The sequence below is a fragment of the Neopsephotus bourkii genome, unplaced genomic scaffold (genome assembly GCF_033783945.1).
Source record: "Neopsephotus bourkii isolate Nb327-2 ecotype Australia unplaced genomic scaffold, CSIRO-AGI_Nbou_v1 NB_272, whole genome shotgun sequence".
NCBI lineage: Eukaryota > Metazoa > Chordata > Aves > Psittaciformes > Psittacidae > Neopsephotus > Neopsephotus bourkii.
In genome coordinates this window covers 20,986,450-21,004,002 of record NW_026900781.1, presented here as the reverse complement: position 1 = coordinate 21,004,002, position 17,553 = coordinate 20,986,450, and the positions used below count along the sequence as shown (strand labels likewise).

The 17,553-nt window shown below is 41.7% G+C and overlaps 1 protein-coding gene across 2 annotated transcripts in view; it reads right to left on the bottom strand.

Annotated features, from left to right (window-relative positions):
* The window catches only part of MYO10 (myosin X), a 159,558-nt gene that overhangs the window by 61,277 nt on the left and 80,728 nt on the right, over positions 1-17,553 (bottom strand). For both annotated transcript variants that reach the window (XM_061346703.1, XM_061346704.1), the window contains 10 exons: positions 8,632-8,766; positions 7,536-7,660; positions 6,623-6,636; positions 6,415-6,499; positions 5,641-5,744; positions 3,468-3,597; positions 2,373-2,491; positions 1,514-1,660; positions 1,273-1,373; positions 989-1,055 (listed from right to left, as the gene is read on the bottom strand). In XM_061346703.1, coding sequence (XP_061202687.1) covers positions 989-1,055; positions 1,273-1,373; positions 1,514-1,660; positions 2,373-2,491; positions 3,468-3,597; positions 5,641-5,744; positions 6,415-6,499; positions 6,623-6,636; positions 7,536-7,660; positions 8,632-8,766 — 1,027 coding nt within the window. The remainder of the gene's footprint in view (positions 1-988; positions 1,056-1,272; positions 1,374-1,513; positions 1,661-2,372; positions 2,492-3,467; positions 3,598-5,640; positions 5,745-6,414; positions 6,500-6,622; positions 6,637-7,535; positions 7,661-8,631; positions 8,767-17,553) is intronic.

Below are 17,553 nucleotides of genomic sequence, written 5' to 3'. Positions count from 1 at the left end.
ACTACAAATCAGAACACAAACAAAAATACGGATGAAGCCAAAACTGGCAGGCAACAAATGAATATTACCTACATCGCATGAAAAGCCATTACGGGAGTGAGACACTGCCACTCTTTCTGCCTCCTCTTTCTATTCTTTTGAATCATCTTCAAATATTGCTTTTGTATATAAATATACACTGTTAAAATCTGCATACACATATTGAGCTTACAACATAATCTATAACATTGCCACGCATGAAAATGATCTGATTAAAAGTTCACTATTTAAACATGCAAGATAGAAACATAGAATAGTTAGGGTTGGAAAGAACCTTAAGATCATAAAGTTCCAGCCCCCCTGCCATGGGAAGCAACACCTCACACTAGACCGTATCACTCCAGGCCTCATCCAACCTGGCCTTGAACAATGCCAGGGATGGAGCATTCAGAACTTCCCTGGGAAACCTATTCCAGTGCCTCACCACCCTAACAGGAAAGAATTTCCTCCTTATATCCAATCTAAACTTCCCCTGTTTAAGTTTTAACCCATTACCCCTTGTCCTGTCACTACAGTCCCTAATGAAGAGTCCCTCCCCAGCATTCCTATAGGCCCCCGACAGATACTGGAAGGCTGCTATAAGGTCTTCACGCAGCCTTCTCTTCTGCAGGCTGAACAGCCCCAACTTTCTCAGCCTATCTTCATACAGGAGGTGCTCCAGTGCCCTGATCACCCTCGTGGCCCTCCTCTGGACTTGTTCCAACAGTTCCATGTCCTTTTTATGTTGAGGACACCAGAACTGCACACAATACTCCAAGTGAGGTCTCAAGAGAGCAGAGTAAAGGGGCAGGATCACCTCCTTCAACCTGCTGGTCATGCTCCGTTTGATGCAGCCCAGGATACAGTTGGCTTTCTCTTCACTTGTTCTTTGTGCTGGCAAGTGCTGGCAAAGACATACTGCCACATATAAAAATCTGGAAATAGGTATTGGTATCAAATTCTTTATTACCTTTTCAATAAGATCCAAGCATTCTCCATTGTCTGTCCAGTCAATATCCTCCCAAATTAGTCCTTCCCTAAGGAAAGCAAGAAGGGTTTTTTTATTGAGAACTATGACAAAGTTATTTTGAAAATAGAAACAGGAGGAGCTGATGAACCTTACATTACAGCAAAATCAGCTTGCTTTTAGAAAATACCCAGCTCCAGACATTTTCAAAGGAAGAAGCTGGGGACCTTGATTTCAAGTGAATACTGGTATTTCCAAATTTTTTCCAGATTTCATCTGTCTCTTACCTGCTGTATTCCAGCTGCTCCAAGGAAAAGATGTGCTTGTTGAAATACTCCTGAAGCTTTTCATTCGCATAGTTAATATTGAACTGCTCAAAACGGTTTACCTAAAGACACAAGAAATTTTCAAAATGCATTCACTCCAAGTATTCTACACTGCAAACAAGGAAGTGGTTGAAGTCATAACATGTTCAATAATCAAGTTGACAAAGATATGTAGAACAATGCACAAACTTTTGAGACCTACCTCAAAGTTTTCAAATCCAAAGATGTCCAAAATTCCAATAGACTTGAAGTCTTCCTTGCTCCTGATTCTGCTGTTGATTTTCTTAATGACCCAAGCAAAACACTGAGAATAAAGTGCCATAGCCATAGAATCTCTGCTGTCTACTGCCTGCATTAAAGAAAGAATATGCAATGCATCAATCACTCCTGTAACTGAGAACTTACTAGGCTCTGCTGGTCAGCATCCTTTGCAAGCAGGTTTGCATCCCTATGTACCTTTAACAGCAACTGTGTTAACAGTTACTGATCATCACAATTTTAAGACTCAACAGTGTAAGTTACAACAGCTGTACATATATGTGGCTTTATAATTACATTTAAAGGCTAAAGTCGTCAAATACTTGGAAATAATAAACTTAAGGTGTGGATGAAGGAAAGAAAAGGACAGGAAGCAACACCTTAACTTACCCCTTTCTAGAGGTCAGCGTAACACTATGTATACCTACTTCTAATCCCCTTTTGGTAAATAACAACATTATTTCTGCTGAAAGTTTTCAAAAACACCCCCCTGACACAAATGTCCATAATAAAAAATAACAGCCTGCACGATTAGGATTTGAAAAAAAATGGTAAGCAATCAGGCTTCACGAGAATAATAAAAGCCAAGCTACAGGTGCTGTCCAGAACTACAAAACGAGGTTTATAGATTTCTAAAGTCCAGTTATACGATTCCCCCCCAAAAAACCCCTACGTCATATTTTGATAGCAACCCTGATATACGAACTAGGCTTCTGTTCCTGATGATTTCCCTGGGCTTGAACACCGAGACGTATTATTTAATAAACACTAAAACCATATCAAAACTGAGATGCACTGATTACCTGTTGTATGCTAAGAGGTGTTAGGATTTCTTCTCCCCTGAGTATCATTGACCTCTGAGTCAACGCTTCAGTTAGCTGAGTAGAGTCCAAACCCAGTAGTTCAGCAGATCTACCCAGAGCTGGCAAAAGAAACACTTGTATGTCCTTAAATGTATATGGTTATGAAGCTTATTATTATTATTGCTACTATCACCACCATTTAAGATGTTTCTAGAATTATGGGAATTAGAGATAAAAAAACAACTAGAAACGTTAGGGTATGTTTTTGCTGCTCACGAATAGGCACAGTATCAGAAATATGCACAACTGAAGGAATTTCATAGAATCATAGAATGGTTTGAGTTGGAAGAGACCTTAAGATCATTTAGTTCCAACACCCCTACCATAGGCAAGGACACCTCACACTAAACCATGTCACCCAAGTCTCTGTCTAACCTGGCCTTGAGCACCACCAGGGATGGAGCATTCACAGCTTCCCTGGGCAACCCATTCCAGTGCCTCACCACCCTTACAGTAAATAACTTCTTCCTTATATCAAATCTAAACTTCCCCTGTTTAAGTTTGAACCCATTACCCATTACCCTATCACTACAGCCCCTGATGAAGAGTTCCTACATCCTTGTAGGCCCTCTTCAAATATTGTAAGGCTACTCTTTATTGTCATATCTGAACAAACATTTAAAAGGCTCACCAGCCAAATCCTTAGACATACCAGCTCATATTTTCAGATTTACAACTGAAGTATTGAAAGCTCTAAGAAAAGATATCTTCAGTGGAGATATCAGCTAAAGAACATACTTGAGCCCTTTTATCAACTTGAAGATATTTCTGAAGAAGGACTTAGGGAATTTCACTACTATTAATGGAATAAATATGTGTCCAAGGTCTTCTCTAACTAGGGCCTAGCATTCAGCAGCTGACCAGTTATCATTACCTGTTAACCCTCCCCCAAAATAGCATTTTAATCAATATTTACAGATGTTAAAAAGCAGTGACACCCTTTCAATGTTTGTCTTTCCTATAGTCAGATATATTAGCAACAAATATAGCTTTCACATGTAGAAACATGTACATTTGAATGCATAGCCTTCTTACCTGTTTTAAAGGACACCTGTGCCCCACCAGCAGTGATGAACTCAACATTTCCTAGATGCAAAATGCCAGCCAACAGCCTCAAAACTTCTCGCACTTCCTCCTTGCTGAACTCCATCACTTCCATTGCAGTCTGGAATGACATGTGAGCTTCTTTACTAACACGCACACTGACTCCAAAATAGGGACAAGGACAAACCCATCAGCTGTGTTGTCAGGCCTTAGAAAAGCAAGTCAGGACTGGCAGAGGGCTGGCAAGAGTGAATTCCTTTGCTTTCATCACAAATCGAATACACTGTCATACATGGCAGGGATATCTTTGTACATGTTAAATATCACTCTGGTTTTAAGAAATCTCCTGATGCTGTAAGGATGCTGTCATTTGCTTTCAAATTCTTCATTAAAATTGTATAAATATTGGAACACCCTACTGAGTCGTGCATCAGACACAATTTCACTCATTTCCATTAGCAACTGATAACTAAACACACATCTTACCAGTGCAGCCTGACATCTTACAGCAAAATTGAGCAAGAAAAAGAGATCTATACAAAATGTGTGGGATTTATGAATAACCAATATGGCAATGATCAAGGTTCAACTGCATAAATCAGAACAGCAAATCTCAGTCTAAAGAAATATTAAAACAAAATGAGGAACATACACTTTTCTATGACACAGAAGGAGTAATTGTTATGCCTCTTGTAATTATCAGATTTTCCAGATTTGTGCCTGATATGAGCCTGTCTGATCGCAGATCAGTTCTATGCACTTACAGTTAGACCATCAAGATATGGTCACTGCAGGTGTCATGACAGATGACACGACACATTTTACCTTTCATAAATCATCAATTGCAAATCGAAAACCTTCAGCCTCATCCTACTATTAAAAGCATAGAAGAGGTAATGGTTGAGAGTTTATTTTGTACAGAAGACCCTTCACACCAGAGCTCTAAGAAAGGGGACAGCACTAGGAGTTCATCTCCACCCTCACCATGCAGTTCCTCCCTGTCTCCCATTAAAAAGTTTCACTTAAGTAACACTTCCAGGACATAAACCACACTAAAAGTAAGCAAAGGAGATGACTGCAATTGGAGGAGACAGGAGAGGGTGAACTGTGGCATTTCTGCCTGCCCCCTGCTCTGGGAATGCAGCCCAGCAGCCTCAGCCCCTGCTCCAAGTCTGGCTACGCTATGGGCAGCACATAAGCGGCACCTGCCCAGCTGATTTCATGCTCTGCCTACCCGGGGGTGATTAGCACAAATTAAATGTCACAGTAATCAACTTAAGCATGTGACTACAATATAGATTAAGTTACCCACTTTTCCAGCACCTCCTTCCAGCATACTGGACTAGGGTTTTCACACTAAAAATAACTGCTGCATCCACTACACGTTAATTTGCCAGCTTGACAGATAGCTAAGCAAAAATAATTTGGTGAAGGGCATAAAACCAAATATTTTGTCTGATTTTTAAAATCTAACACATATTACCTCAGTGACATAGTATGCAATTAGCAATTTTCCTAACAGTCAGTACAGACTAATTGCTGTAGCCAATTGGTGTGGGTGTAAGACACAGAGCCATTCAGAGAAAGCCTCCACCAGGACCTGGTTTTTAGTCTCTGATTACACTTTCTTCAACTCTGTTGTGTAAGTTACTCCATACAACTGGATCTCCCAGCTGCAACATAGAGAACCACATATGCAGAGGTGCTTTGCTCCCCATGTGCTGCACTGCACACGGGGAGCATGTAAATGCTCCCCATCTGTAGATGCGACATAATCTGGGTAAAGCTTTAGGATGGAAAAACAGTGGAAGCAGACGTAGCTGTAATATAAAACAATGCAGGGAAGGGAAAAAGCAAGTAAATGCCTTACTGTCTTCCCAACTGCTATTCTTTTAATTCCAAAATGTAACGCTTTCACTAAATTACAGCACACTTTGATATGGTAGATTAAAAAAATCAAACACTGGAGAGAAGGTAAAGACACGCTCAAAATGACAGTGAAGTATTATGATAAAATGTAAGTCCCTGTAAAATTACTGCCTCGGTGAGAGAGCTGCACGTCCAGGTAAGCACAAGAAGGCCTTGTTCCCTGCTCTGCCAGTGGGCCCCAGACACCTGAATTTCCAGCATTTTTAAAGCATAAAGAACTAGGGAAACGACTCACAATGACTTCCTTGAAAGAATCTTTGTCACTGATTGTCTTATCCGCTATACATCCAGACTGATTCAGGTAGTGGTAGTTCTCCGGTACAGATAAGTAAAAAGCATCTAATCACAGGAGAAAAGAAGATGAGTAATAAAAAAGCCCAAAACAAAAGCACCCCAAAAATCACCATGTCAGGGTTAAACAGATCACAATTCATATGCTCAGAAATTACAGTGATGTGAAAACCAGTGTTTTATATTAAAAACAGATTTGGGTTTTTATTTTGCTGGTTTTTGCTTTATTTAGCTGCACATTAGAGGCAACTCTACTTTTTAGCATGCAAAGACAGCAGGCCCAAAGGGAGATGGCGAGACAGCTTTAGGCAATTTTGCACATATACAAATGTAATTTCTTTTGTTCAGTGGATTTCTTCTTTATGTGAGAGGATTAGGGGAACCAGAATTATTTCTCTCTGTTGCTGTGGAGTTATCAAGTACCAGCAAAAATATTCAGCTTGAACAGAATGAGGCATGTTTGTCCCCAGGTAATTTTCCCAGGGCTACAGCAGGAGCTGGGAGAGAAATTACCAGCAGCTCAGTGACAATCTTCACTAAGCAGGCTGCTTTATCCAGCTGAGCTCAAGTTCACACTCATCGAATCCCAGCTGAATAAATAACCTATTCCTCTGCTTGGGTTAGTGGGTTTCTGCAGTTATATTCTCCACTACTGTCACCGTGGCTGACCACTAGCAGGAAGCCACTGCAGTTATGTGGCTTGTGCTTTGCCACTCACCTTTCTCTCTCTCTTCTACCCCTGCCAGCAGAGCATAGAATATATGATAATTTCTTTCCCCAGGGTTTTGTCTTACTACACGATTCTGTCAAAGTAAAAAATAGTTTCCATTTAAGCAATACATTTTAAGAATATGTTTTATGCACAATTTCAAAGAAAAATATTAAGTCAAACAAAATTAACTGAGAAAAAGCCAACATCAACTTACTTTTTCCAATAAATCTATAGCCAGGAAGAAAAAACTTCAGTCAAGGAATAAAGTAAAAAGCAATTAATGCACAAGCTATTTATAATGTTCCTTCTTTCATCTGAGACAACAGAAGAGCATCATGGCCTTTTCTTATGCCTACTGTTATAACAAAATGAATAAAGTAGCAACAACGATATTGCAGCAGTTCTAATACCAGTATGTTTCCACACCTCCTGCTCCTCCATCCCATCAAAACTGGACTTGTCATGTTCTGGATTTTAAACATCTGCTTTCCTTTCCTTTTTCATTTCCCTAAAGCTCAGAAACACCTTTAAGGATGAAATTTGTCCCACTGCAAAAGCAGCTTATGTTCAAAACACTAGGTAGGATACCCTGGGTATATTCCTCACTTCTACACCTCTGCTGCTCTGGTGGAGCTGGCTTAGAGTGCAATTTTGCCAAATGCAGGATAAATCCAAGGATTTAACCCACCCAGGCTCATACTCCAGAAATTCAGCAGCTCTGCTCCTTCAAGTGCTTTTCCAGAAAAGTTAGAAGTTTATCTTTGGATATAATGAATGAAGGAAATAGATAACAACTGAAGTTATCCCCAAGAACTCAGGCTGGTTTCGCTCACTAGGTAGAAACGTGCACGAGCCATGCCAGCACTAGCAATACAAGATCCTGATCCTATGAGAGTATATACACCTCACCTCACCACAAATGGACATGTATTTGTGTGCACAAGCACATGCATAATTTGGTGTTACTGCTTTCCTTTCCCAGCTACATCCCAGCTCTATTTAATTGTGTATGTTTCCAGACAGGGTGAAAGGACAGACAAGTGCAAGGCACTTCTCTAGCAAGCCCTCCACAGAGGTATAAGGGGAGGGAGCCTGCAAGCAGGGGTAAAATCACCAAATGAGGATACAATCTATAATTCTTCCTCCCTGAATGTTTCCTTTTTGACAGATGTTCAGCTGAATGAACTTCCCAAAGCGGCTTGAGTTGTTGTTGTAAACAGTCTTTGCATTGCCAAAAGCCTCCATAATTGGGCTGTGAAAACACAGAACGACAAGAGCATTAATGTGTGACCAGCATGCCAACGGCTTCACATGGGACTGCTGAAATGAACAGAACTCTGAACAGCTCGCTTCTGACACCCTCCTCAGCCTACATCCTCAGTATTACCCTCAATCATTAACAATAGACATCCCAATTTTCTATGAAAAGATGCAAGTATTCAAGCAACAGGAGGATTAATGATACTAAACTGCTCTGCAGCTTACTCTGTAACTACTCAAAAGATGCACACAATTCTCATTGCAATACTCAAATTATAAGACATCTCAGCACATGCAAGTTGCTAGACAGATGTAGGGAAAATAATCCTTGTCCTAAGGCAACTGAAAAAGAAATAATTATCAAGATACAGCAGGTAATGCAGAGATGAAGTATGATAAACAGAAGTAATAGCATCTCAAATTGTCTTTCCTTTTAAATAGTTTAGAATCATGTGTTACTTCATTTGAACAGAGAGATGGCTTTTTTCTGCTTACATAGAGTGTGTCCAATTTACCTGATGTATTTGCTCATCTGTCTTATCAGGTCTCCTATCCTCCCTTCCCTCAGCATGCTTTTATCATTTGCACACTTAATACGTGCTGTATCTTGCTCTACCTTATCCTCAGGTTATACAAACCAAACCAATGGCTTCTCCCTCCCACCACCCTCCCTTTCCCTCACTCTGACTGTCTGAATTCAGTCCCCCCCCCCCGCCAATGACAGCCACAACTAAAGCTCTGTCCATTTCAAAACTCTGCTTCTTTTTGCCTCATTAGAATAGACCATTTTGCTCACAAAACTCTAGAGCAGCCAAGTAATTCTGTTTAATGGAGAATTTTCTCCTTTCCAATATTACTGTTCAGTAAACATGCCCCCATCTTTAATTACACTGCAAGCTCTTATTTCAGTAACAACGATTACATCTTCTGGAAAAAACGCCTGTGTATTAAAGCACATAGTACCTGCTCTCAAGAATAGCTTGCTCCACGCAGGAGGTCTTCTCTTTGCAGGAGAGCTCCAGCGAATGTTGGCTCATTGCAGACAGGAACTTGAGAATCAGCTTAGTGCTTTCCGTCTTACCAGCACCACTTTCACCACTGAAAGAAGAAGAGGAAGGAAGTGTTTGCACAGTTCCAGCTGCCAGTGGAAAAGCCCTCTGTCTGGCCAGCCCTCCCAACCATAAATTACTGAAGGTTAGGAAGACTGAGGTGATTTGAAATTATACCCAAACAGCAGCAGAATACCCCTTTAAGCTTGCTGAATATGACATTCAACAGAAAATTCAAACTATCTTCAGACATCATGCCACTGTTCAGACAGCATTTCAAGGCACTGAATACGTAAAGATAAACAACACCTATGAGGCAACGAAGAGCATTCTGAACACAACAGCTATCAAACAGTTCTCACCAACATGGAAAAACAAAGTTAGACCAAAAGCATGGCAATGGTTGGGGAGAAAGTCCAGAATATGAATTAAGCTTGAAAAGTTTGGTATTACGTTGCAGCAATCTAGCTAAGGAGAGAGCCCTGTTGTGAGAATGAGGAGGTTAGAGACACCAATGCATATTGCAACACCCAAAGACTACTAGCATAATTAATACTGATATTCTCAGTGAGCTACATATTCTTTACGCAAACTTCTTAAAAGCCCAACCAAATAAACCAGATTCACATCAGTTCAAAATACACACTTTTCACCTCTCAACACCGTCAGAGATGTAAAACCTTTCCTCTTCATTCACAGCAGAACAAAGCTATCTGTTGATGCTACATTGAGACTTTAAAAAATGTTAGTTTTTAGGAAGTTAGATTAGTTAGCAAGCAATCACGCTGATGTAAACAGAAAGCAATATACTTCTCTTCAAAACCAACACTCTAAAAATGGGAAGGTATAAATCTGTCTTATTTCATCTGTATCATTTCCCTTCAATTACATAGCCTTGTAATTAAAAAAACACTGTGAGACATTAAGAAACAGAAGTTGCAGTTGAAAGTTTGTCTAGTGTGCTTACTTTTCATCTGAAGTCATGGCATTCTATCATAAGATGCAGCCTAGTTTTTTATTTCCTAATTAAGCTGTACCTAATTCAAGCTTACTCCATTTTACTGAGGGTCTCATCATGAGATTTTGATCTCATCCTACTCTTTCCATTGTAGAGAGTGGGTGTTTTGTTACTGACTTTGATGGATCACAACTGGGCATATGGAGCAAGCTGCTTATTTGACAGTCTTCTGTTGTGCCACCGCTGAGTGATTTTAGGTTACAGCAAAGTATAATGATGTTTTCTGGATCAAAACCAGCAAAGAACAGAGGGACAGCCCAAGAAAGCAGCCTGGCATTTTACTGCAAATGACTGCTAACAATTACAAAAATAATCAGGGAAAAGGCATTTAGAAAGCTATGAGACACAGTTTGGTAGCTGAAATTTAAGTGTTTCCCAAGAAGAACTATAGGGTCTTTAAAATACTTTATAAAACTTCATACAGGATATGCTACCTGCTGATACGCCCCAGCAAGTACAATTCGTCCATCATACTTACACCATCTCAAACAATTTCTGTAGTATTTTTACTTTAGCTTTACTGATGTCTGCCTTTTTTTTGTATTTATCCCCTTTCTCTTTGCAGGCCCTCACTCATTATGTTCCTGTGCCAACAAATGAAATATTTAATATTGCCTGTATTTAATATCCACCCCTTGTACAAAACATTTCTACTGCAAACACTGAAAGAGTTTCACAAGCCTTTGCAAAAAATCACCAAGTGATATGTACTTATTCCTGCCTAAATTCTCACCCTCTGAGCAGTGTATAGCTCAACAGCAGTGATGTGGGTACCAAGGAGAACATCAGCTCTTTCACTGACACCATCCTTCCATTCCTCTCCTCCCACCCTCTTGCCCCCTGTTCTGGAGCATCTGTAGCTCTATGGAAGCTGAAAGTTACCCCACTGTAATTGAGAGCAATTCTACAACTGAGATACCCAAAGCTAATGGAAAAGTATTTCCTGTGCCTATCTCTGGTACAGTTGGTATCATGCACAATTATACACTCTTGATTTTTTCATAGAATACGAGAGGCCCAGAACTGGGTCAGGCCAAAGATCTACCTGCCCACTGTCATATCTGACAGTCACCAAATAGAGATGCCCAAGGAAGACATATAATACTTTCCTTCAGCATTCTTTCAGATTCCAGCTCTTTGCTGTTCAGAGGGTTCCTGATCTAAAACTAGTTTCTGCATGTCTTGTAACCCTCAATGGATTTATCATCCATGAGTTTCTAACCATACTCCCTTAAAAAAACATACGATCTCGTCTTGTTCTTTCAGATCTGCCTCCTATTAGCACCATTCGGTGCCCCTTAGATCTCATATTGGAAGGAGAAACCAATAACTTATTGCAACACTCTCTCTACTGTCCATGATTCCATGGATAGCCCCCCCAGTTCAGGTTGCCTGTTTCCATTAGCCATTCCCACAAACAGAGCTATGCTATACTTCTGATCACTCCTCTGAATCACCTCAACATCCTCCTGGATATAAAGCAAAGGGGGAAAAAGCTTGTACAAAATACTCAAGGCATGAGCAAAGGATGTATTTACCCAATGTCCTCTACTCATTTACTAGTAACCGCTCTATTCAGTTTTACAATAACTACTGAGCACCAACTGCATGGGTTCCTGGAGCTCTCTGGCACGACAGTAAGGTATCACCCCTGAATACTGTTGTTCACCTTGGGGCCCATAATTTTATGTATGACAAGCTGGCTCTACATTTTTCCTTTATGAAAGGCTTTATAAAAAACAGTTATTATCAGTGAGATGAAAATCAAGAACAAGAATGCTCAACTTTAAAGGTTCAACCTTACAGCACATGTACTAACAGTAAGTTAAGTGGGATCAATCTTTCAGACTTCTCAGAAAGCCTACACCTACAAGAAGTTGCCAAGGCTAGTAAAAGGGTGATGTTTTTTAGTGCACAGCCAACATTTCCAGCAACCTTTCCACCCCATGAGTGCAAATGCCAGCTCATTCTACATCACTACATTCAATATTGTGAATATATTAAGTGTGACAGCAACCTACAAGGCCCCCACTTAGGAGATCTCCAGACTTTCTCCATGACTTGTTCTACGCAGGGCATCTCGCTAAGGGCATAGCAGCCTAGGCTCCAGGCTGCCGCAGTGGAAAAGGGGTCACCAAGAGAGACTCCTCATTCTGAAGGCCATAACCCGAGTAAGGCAGCATCAGCACCACTCTAAATCACTTCTCAGTTCTGTCTGCTAGCTTTAAAACCACAAAGTCAAATACACACAGACAAAATAGGCCCCTTCAGCAAATACAGTTCATCAGAGGCACATGTGAATTTTGGTATGTCAGTCTCACACAAATGTCTTCCCATCACAAGTCTGGGTCTCATCCAAAGACTGGTTTTATTCACATTGATTTTCAAGCTGAACAACAAAACAAAAATGTCAGGCCATCATATGATAACAGAGAAAACAAACTGCTGTCAGACTGATTTTACACTCACAGCACTGACTTGAATGTCATTCAGGATGATTGCTGCTGCTCCTTCAACTGCTTTACACATCTTTTTGAATGCTTTCAGGTAATATTAACTGCCACTGTCTCAGAGAAGAGCATGTGTTTGCTTGTGCACAGCCTAGACCACTTTAAATAAAGTAGCGACAAAAAAAGAAAAAACAAACCTCTCCTAAAGATATTTTCCTATTCTTCCAATAAAGGAGTAGAGGTTTGAACTTGGTCCTGACTTATGAACATCAGATAGAAAATCATGAGGGAATTTGATCCCTTCCCTACATCAGGACAAGCTGTTTGGCTATTCCTTGAGTAAGATGGACCCCCTTCATGTCCCTGCTGAGGGGCCCAGCTGAAAAGTCATAAGATATTAATATTATTTCTTTTTAACATGTCTGTTGTAGTATTGGATTTAACTGTGGTGAGCTCTCCCCCCCTCCCCTTTTTTAAATTAAACTGGACCCTGTGGTAAGGTTCAGATGAACACGAAGCTGAGCATTCACCGATGCAGATGTTCTTGTCTACATGAAAACAAATAAACAGCCAGATAAAGGATTTTTAGCCTGGGAGAGCAAAAATCCCATTTCACAACTCTGTAAAAATGCTAATGCAGAGCTTGTGCACAGCTTCTTCAGTATGACATTTTGTTGACATTTTAGGCTGCTAAATCTTTCCTTTCTTTTTTTTTCAGCATTTTCATGAATTAAAATAAGCCCGTGTAACACAAACTGATAAATAAGCATCTTCGGATGACTCCATTTAATATCATCTCCTCTGCATTTCCTTTGTCTTTACCTCTGGTCTGGGTGGTTATACTGGAAAAATGGTTACACATTGAGTCGATACTGATGACAGCTTTTAATTCAGGTTCTCGCGTTACCCTTCACGTCTTACCCCACCCAGACAAACATCTCGAGCATTTCAAAACAGCAGAAGCTTTTTCACAGGTTTTTGTGCTTTGCAGTGCCTTAAGAAAGCAGTTCCAAAGCAAAGCTGCGTTAATTCTGGACGCCAGCAGAGGGCACTTCAAGTCCAGAGGATCAGCAGGAAGCGATCAGCACCTCACCTCATTGGTGCCACTGGGATTTTAAGAGCCAAAAGTCAGGAGAAGGTGAAACTGCATTTCAGAGCATGAAGCCTACACGAACAATTTACTCATTTTAAATGGATGTAACTGTTAACTGTGTTTTCATGGTGCAACAGATTTTCCTTTATATCATCTCTTACACTAAATACAAGACCAGAATATTTGCCTGAATTCAGACACTGCAGAGCTCCACTTTACCATTTTTATCAAATACCAGTTGCAACAAAGAAAGCCTGGCAGTGACTTCTTGCAACATTTAATTCTAAGCCTGTAAAAGATGAAACAGGAACAACCAGATGCTGAATTTGATAAGCACACTGTAATTCCTCCATTTCTGATGCCCCAAACTAAGTATATGATCACAGGCACTTTCCTTAGCCTTGTAAGGGTCACGGAAAACTTTCAGTGCTCTTTAAAAAATCCTGCTTTGAGTCCTCCAGAAACACAGCAGATAATACTGGTTTAGAAAAGTAGATTTGGCTTCTTATTTTTCTTACTTGAATTGCAGGTTCCCCCAGTTTCTGGAAAAACCAGGTACCCTCACAAGGTTGTACTGTGACCATTGTCTAAAACACTGAACTTACACAAATCATTGCTCTAAAAGGGACTGCTAATGCAGAACTTCTCCACATTCTGGCTTATCTGACCAAGTTTTACCATGGTTTACACAGTGAGGACTGCTGGAGACTCCTCCGGAATATCAGAGATTTCTGCTTATGTCCTTTTACAACCTGCTTTTCTCTTGGCAGCTTTTGGAGAACTGTTAGGAAAAATAAGATACTTGAACTGGTACAAAATGGCAAAAAGCTGGGGGCCACCTGCTAGGAACCAGAAATTATTTTGGTTCCCAAAATTTGGGTACATGGACTGTTAGCAAGTAACTCATCATCATGGCTTGACTTCGCGAACGAAGATTTGGGAAGGGCATTTACCCACGCTTACTACAGGCGCGCTGATGACTAAGAAGGCCAATGTGGGATAGGCAAATCCGGCTACAAAAAGCACAGCAGAAGGTCTCCTTGGGTGGAACAGGTGGGACACGATTCTTCCTGTGTTGTCTTTTCTCCTCGAGACTAGTTCTTCGTGAACTCTCAAAGGAGTCAGCGGCATTATGTATGGTGTGCCTCCAAGTCTCCCGATTGGAGGCCAAGGTGGACCACTGATGGTAGTCAATATGGCCAAGGCTAAGGCATTGTTTCAGGGAGTCCTTGTATCTCTTCTTTGGGGCACCTCTCTTGCGGCTACCGGTGGCAAGTTCACCGTAAAACACGATCTTGGGGAGGCGGTGATCCTTCATTCTAGAGACGTGCCCTGCCCAGCGCAGCTGCAGTTTCAGCAATGTGGCCTCGATGCTGGTGACCCCTGCCTGTTCGAGGACAGTGACATTAGACACATAGTCAGTCCAATGGATGTTTAGAATTGTACGGAGGCAGCGCTGATGAAAGCGTTCCAGGAGTCGCAGGTGATGACGGTAGATGACCCATGATTCAGACCCATATAAAAGAGTAGACAATACAATGGCTCTGTAGACACTGATCTTTGTACTTTTCTTCAGGTGTTTATTGCACCAGACTCTTTTATGGAGTTTTCCAAAGGCTGTATATGCCTTTGCTATTCTGTTGTCTATCTCTTTGTCGATCGTGGCATCCGAGGAAATGATGCTTCCCAGATAGCTGAACTGCTGAACTGTCTTAAGCTCTGACTCGCCGATGGTAATATGGGGATGGCGATAATCTTCTTGGGGTGCAGGTTGGTAGAGAACTACTGTCTTCTTCAAGCTGACTTCCAGCCCAAAAACCTCAGCCGCCTCCGCAAAGCAAGATGTTAAACGCTGCAGAGCTGCTTCTGTGTGGGCGACAAGGGCGGCATCATCAGCAAAGAGCAGTTCACGGACAAGATGGTTTAGGGTCTTAGTGTGGGCCTTCAGTCGCCTTAGATTGAATAGGCTACCATCGGTACGATATCGAATATAAATGCCGTCTTGTTCGTCGAGGTCTGCTGTAGCCCTTTGGAGCATCATGCTGAAGAAGATTGTGAATAAGGTCGGTGCGAGAACGCAACCTTGTTTCACACCATTGGTTATTGGGAAAGGCTCAGAGAGTGCATCACCATACCTGACTTGGCCTTGCTGATCCTCATGTAACAGAATAATCATTTTCAGGAACTTGGGGGGACAACCTAATCGTTCTAAGATCAGCCACAAGCCTTTCCTGCTCACAGTGTCAAAAGCTTTGGTGAGGTCAACGAAAGTTACGTATAACCCCTTATTCTGTTCTCTACACTTTTCTTGCAATTGTCTGAGAACAAATACCATGTCTGTGGTACTTCTATTAGCCCTGAAACCACACTGACTTTCAGGTAGAAGTTCTTCTGCGATGGCAGGTACTAGTCTGTTCAATAGTATTCTTGCAAGAATTTTACCAGCAATGGAGAGCAGAGTTATACCACGGTAGTTTGAGCAGTCTGACTTGACACCTTTTTTCTTATACAGAGTGACGATGATTGCGTCACGAAAGTCTGACGGTATTTTGCCTTGTTCCCAACAGCACACAACTAGCTCATGAAATTTAGCGTGGAGTGCTTGGCCTCCGTGCTTCCATATTTCAGGTGGGACTCCATCAACCCCAGCTGCCTTGCCAGTTTTCACCTGCTGTATGGCCTTAAGAGTCTCTCCCATGGTAGGGGCTAAATCCAATTCGTTTTTCACCGGATGTTGCAGAATGTGCTGGATTCCTTCACCTTGGACTACACGATTAGCACTAAAGAGGGTTTGAAAATGTTCAGACCAACGATTCAGGATGGAGATTTTATCTGTAAGAAGCGTTTGGCCATCTGCACCAAGTAAGGGGCTTTGAACCTGGAATGTGGGTCCATACACTGCCTTCAGAGCCTCATAGAATCCTCTGTGGTCACCCAAATCTGCACATAGTTGAGTCTTTTCTGCTAGGTTGACCCACCACTTGTTCTGGATGTCTCTAAGTTTCTGTTGGAGTTTGCTACATGCAAGACGAAAGGCTGCTTTTCTTGCATGGCAGAGTGGCTGAGCGAGGTGTGCTTGATGAGCAGATCTCTTTTTTGTCAGCAATTCCTGGACCTCCTGGTTGCTATCGTCAAACCAGTCTTTGTTTTTCTTTGAGGAGAACCCAATGGATTCTACGGAGGACTGCAGGATGCTGTTTTTGATATGTTGCCAAAGCGCTTCAGGAGAAGAATCTATAAGTTGGTCTTCAAGTAACTACTTGCTAATTAAAGTGTGAAAGCGCGACTCCAGGGTAGCTATCTGCACATGACAAAGACCTTTGCACGCTCCATCTTTTCTTGGAGTGTCACCTGGACTTCAGCTTTGTATGCACAGTACTACGTATTAAGTAACACAAAGGAGAAATACATTGAAGAAAGCTGAAAACCACAATCAGTTCTCTCTGTGCCGCAGCCAGGCAGGACCTGCCTAGAGGTGACGGCAGGCAGGGACTGTGACCTGAGAACTTGCAGAAAGTTGGAACCAGACCTAGATACGTTGCATATGATCCACGTTTCTAACGACAGCCCAGGTGCTGAACTACCTGTGCCAAATCCTCCTCTTACCCAGGAAGCTTTGCAAACTGGCCTGTAATCTTAAAAGCCAATAGAAACTGTCCTGCAGAAGGTGCTACTCTCACTCTGCCTCATTCCCCTCTCTACCCATGCTATGGTCCCATGGTTGTCACAAGGGCTCCCCTGTGGAGGTTGTGAGACAGCTGAAATTGTGTGACCTTCTGTCTGAAGAGCATTTCACACTTAGTATGTGCTGCAAACAGGCTTAATCACAAAACACTGGGAAGGTGAGAGAGGAGAGGGAAGGGGAACACAAGCTCTCTCAAGTCACTCCCCAAAACACCACTCCCCACTGGGAGCTCAATGGCTAGTGCCACACTGCCATTGCCACCAAGCTGCTCTTCTCGATCCTGCAGGCAAGGCTTCAGTTTGCCTCCCTGCATGCGAGCCAACGCAGCTGAGCTGGCAGGCAGGGAAAGCGAAAAGAACTGGCTGCGTTTTCAGCTCTTCTGGAGAAAGAAGGAAGGAGGAGCTGAAAGCAGCAAAAAGCTATTGAAATGCCAACTGCTCTCAGTGTACATTGGGCAGCAGCAAAATCCTGAGTACCAGTGCCACAGTGGATCAAACAGGAAGCTATTTATCACCATTAAATTAAAACACAACAAGATTAAGCAAGGAAGATTAATCAGGCAGAATTAAGCGGCTGAAATGAGAAGGGTT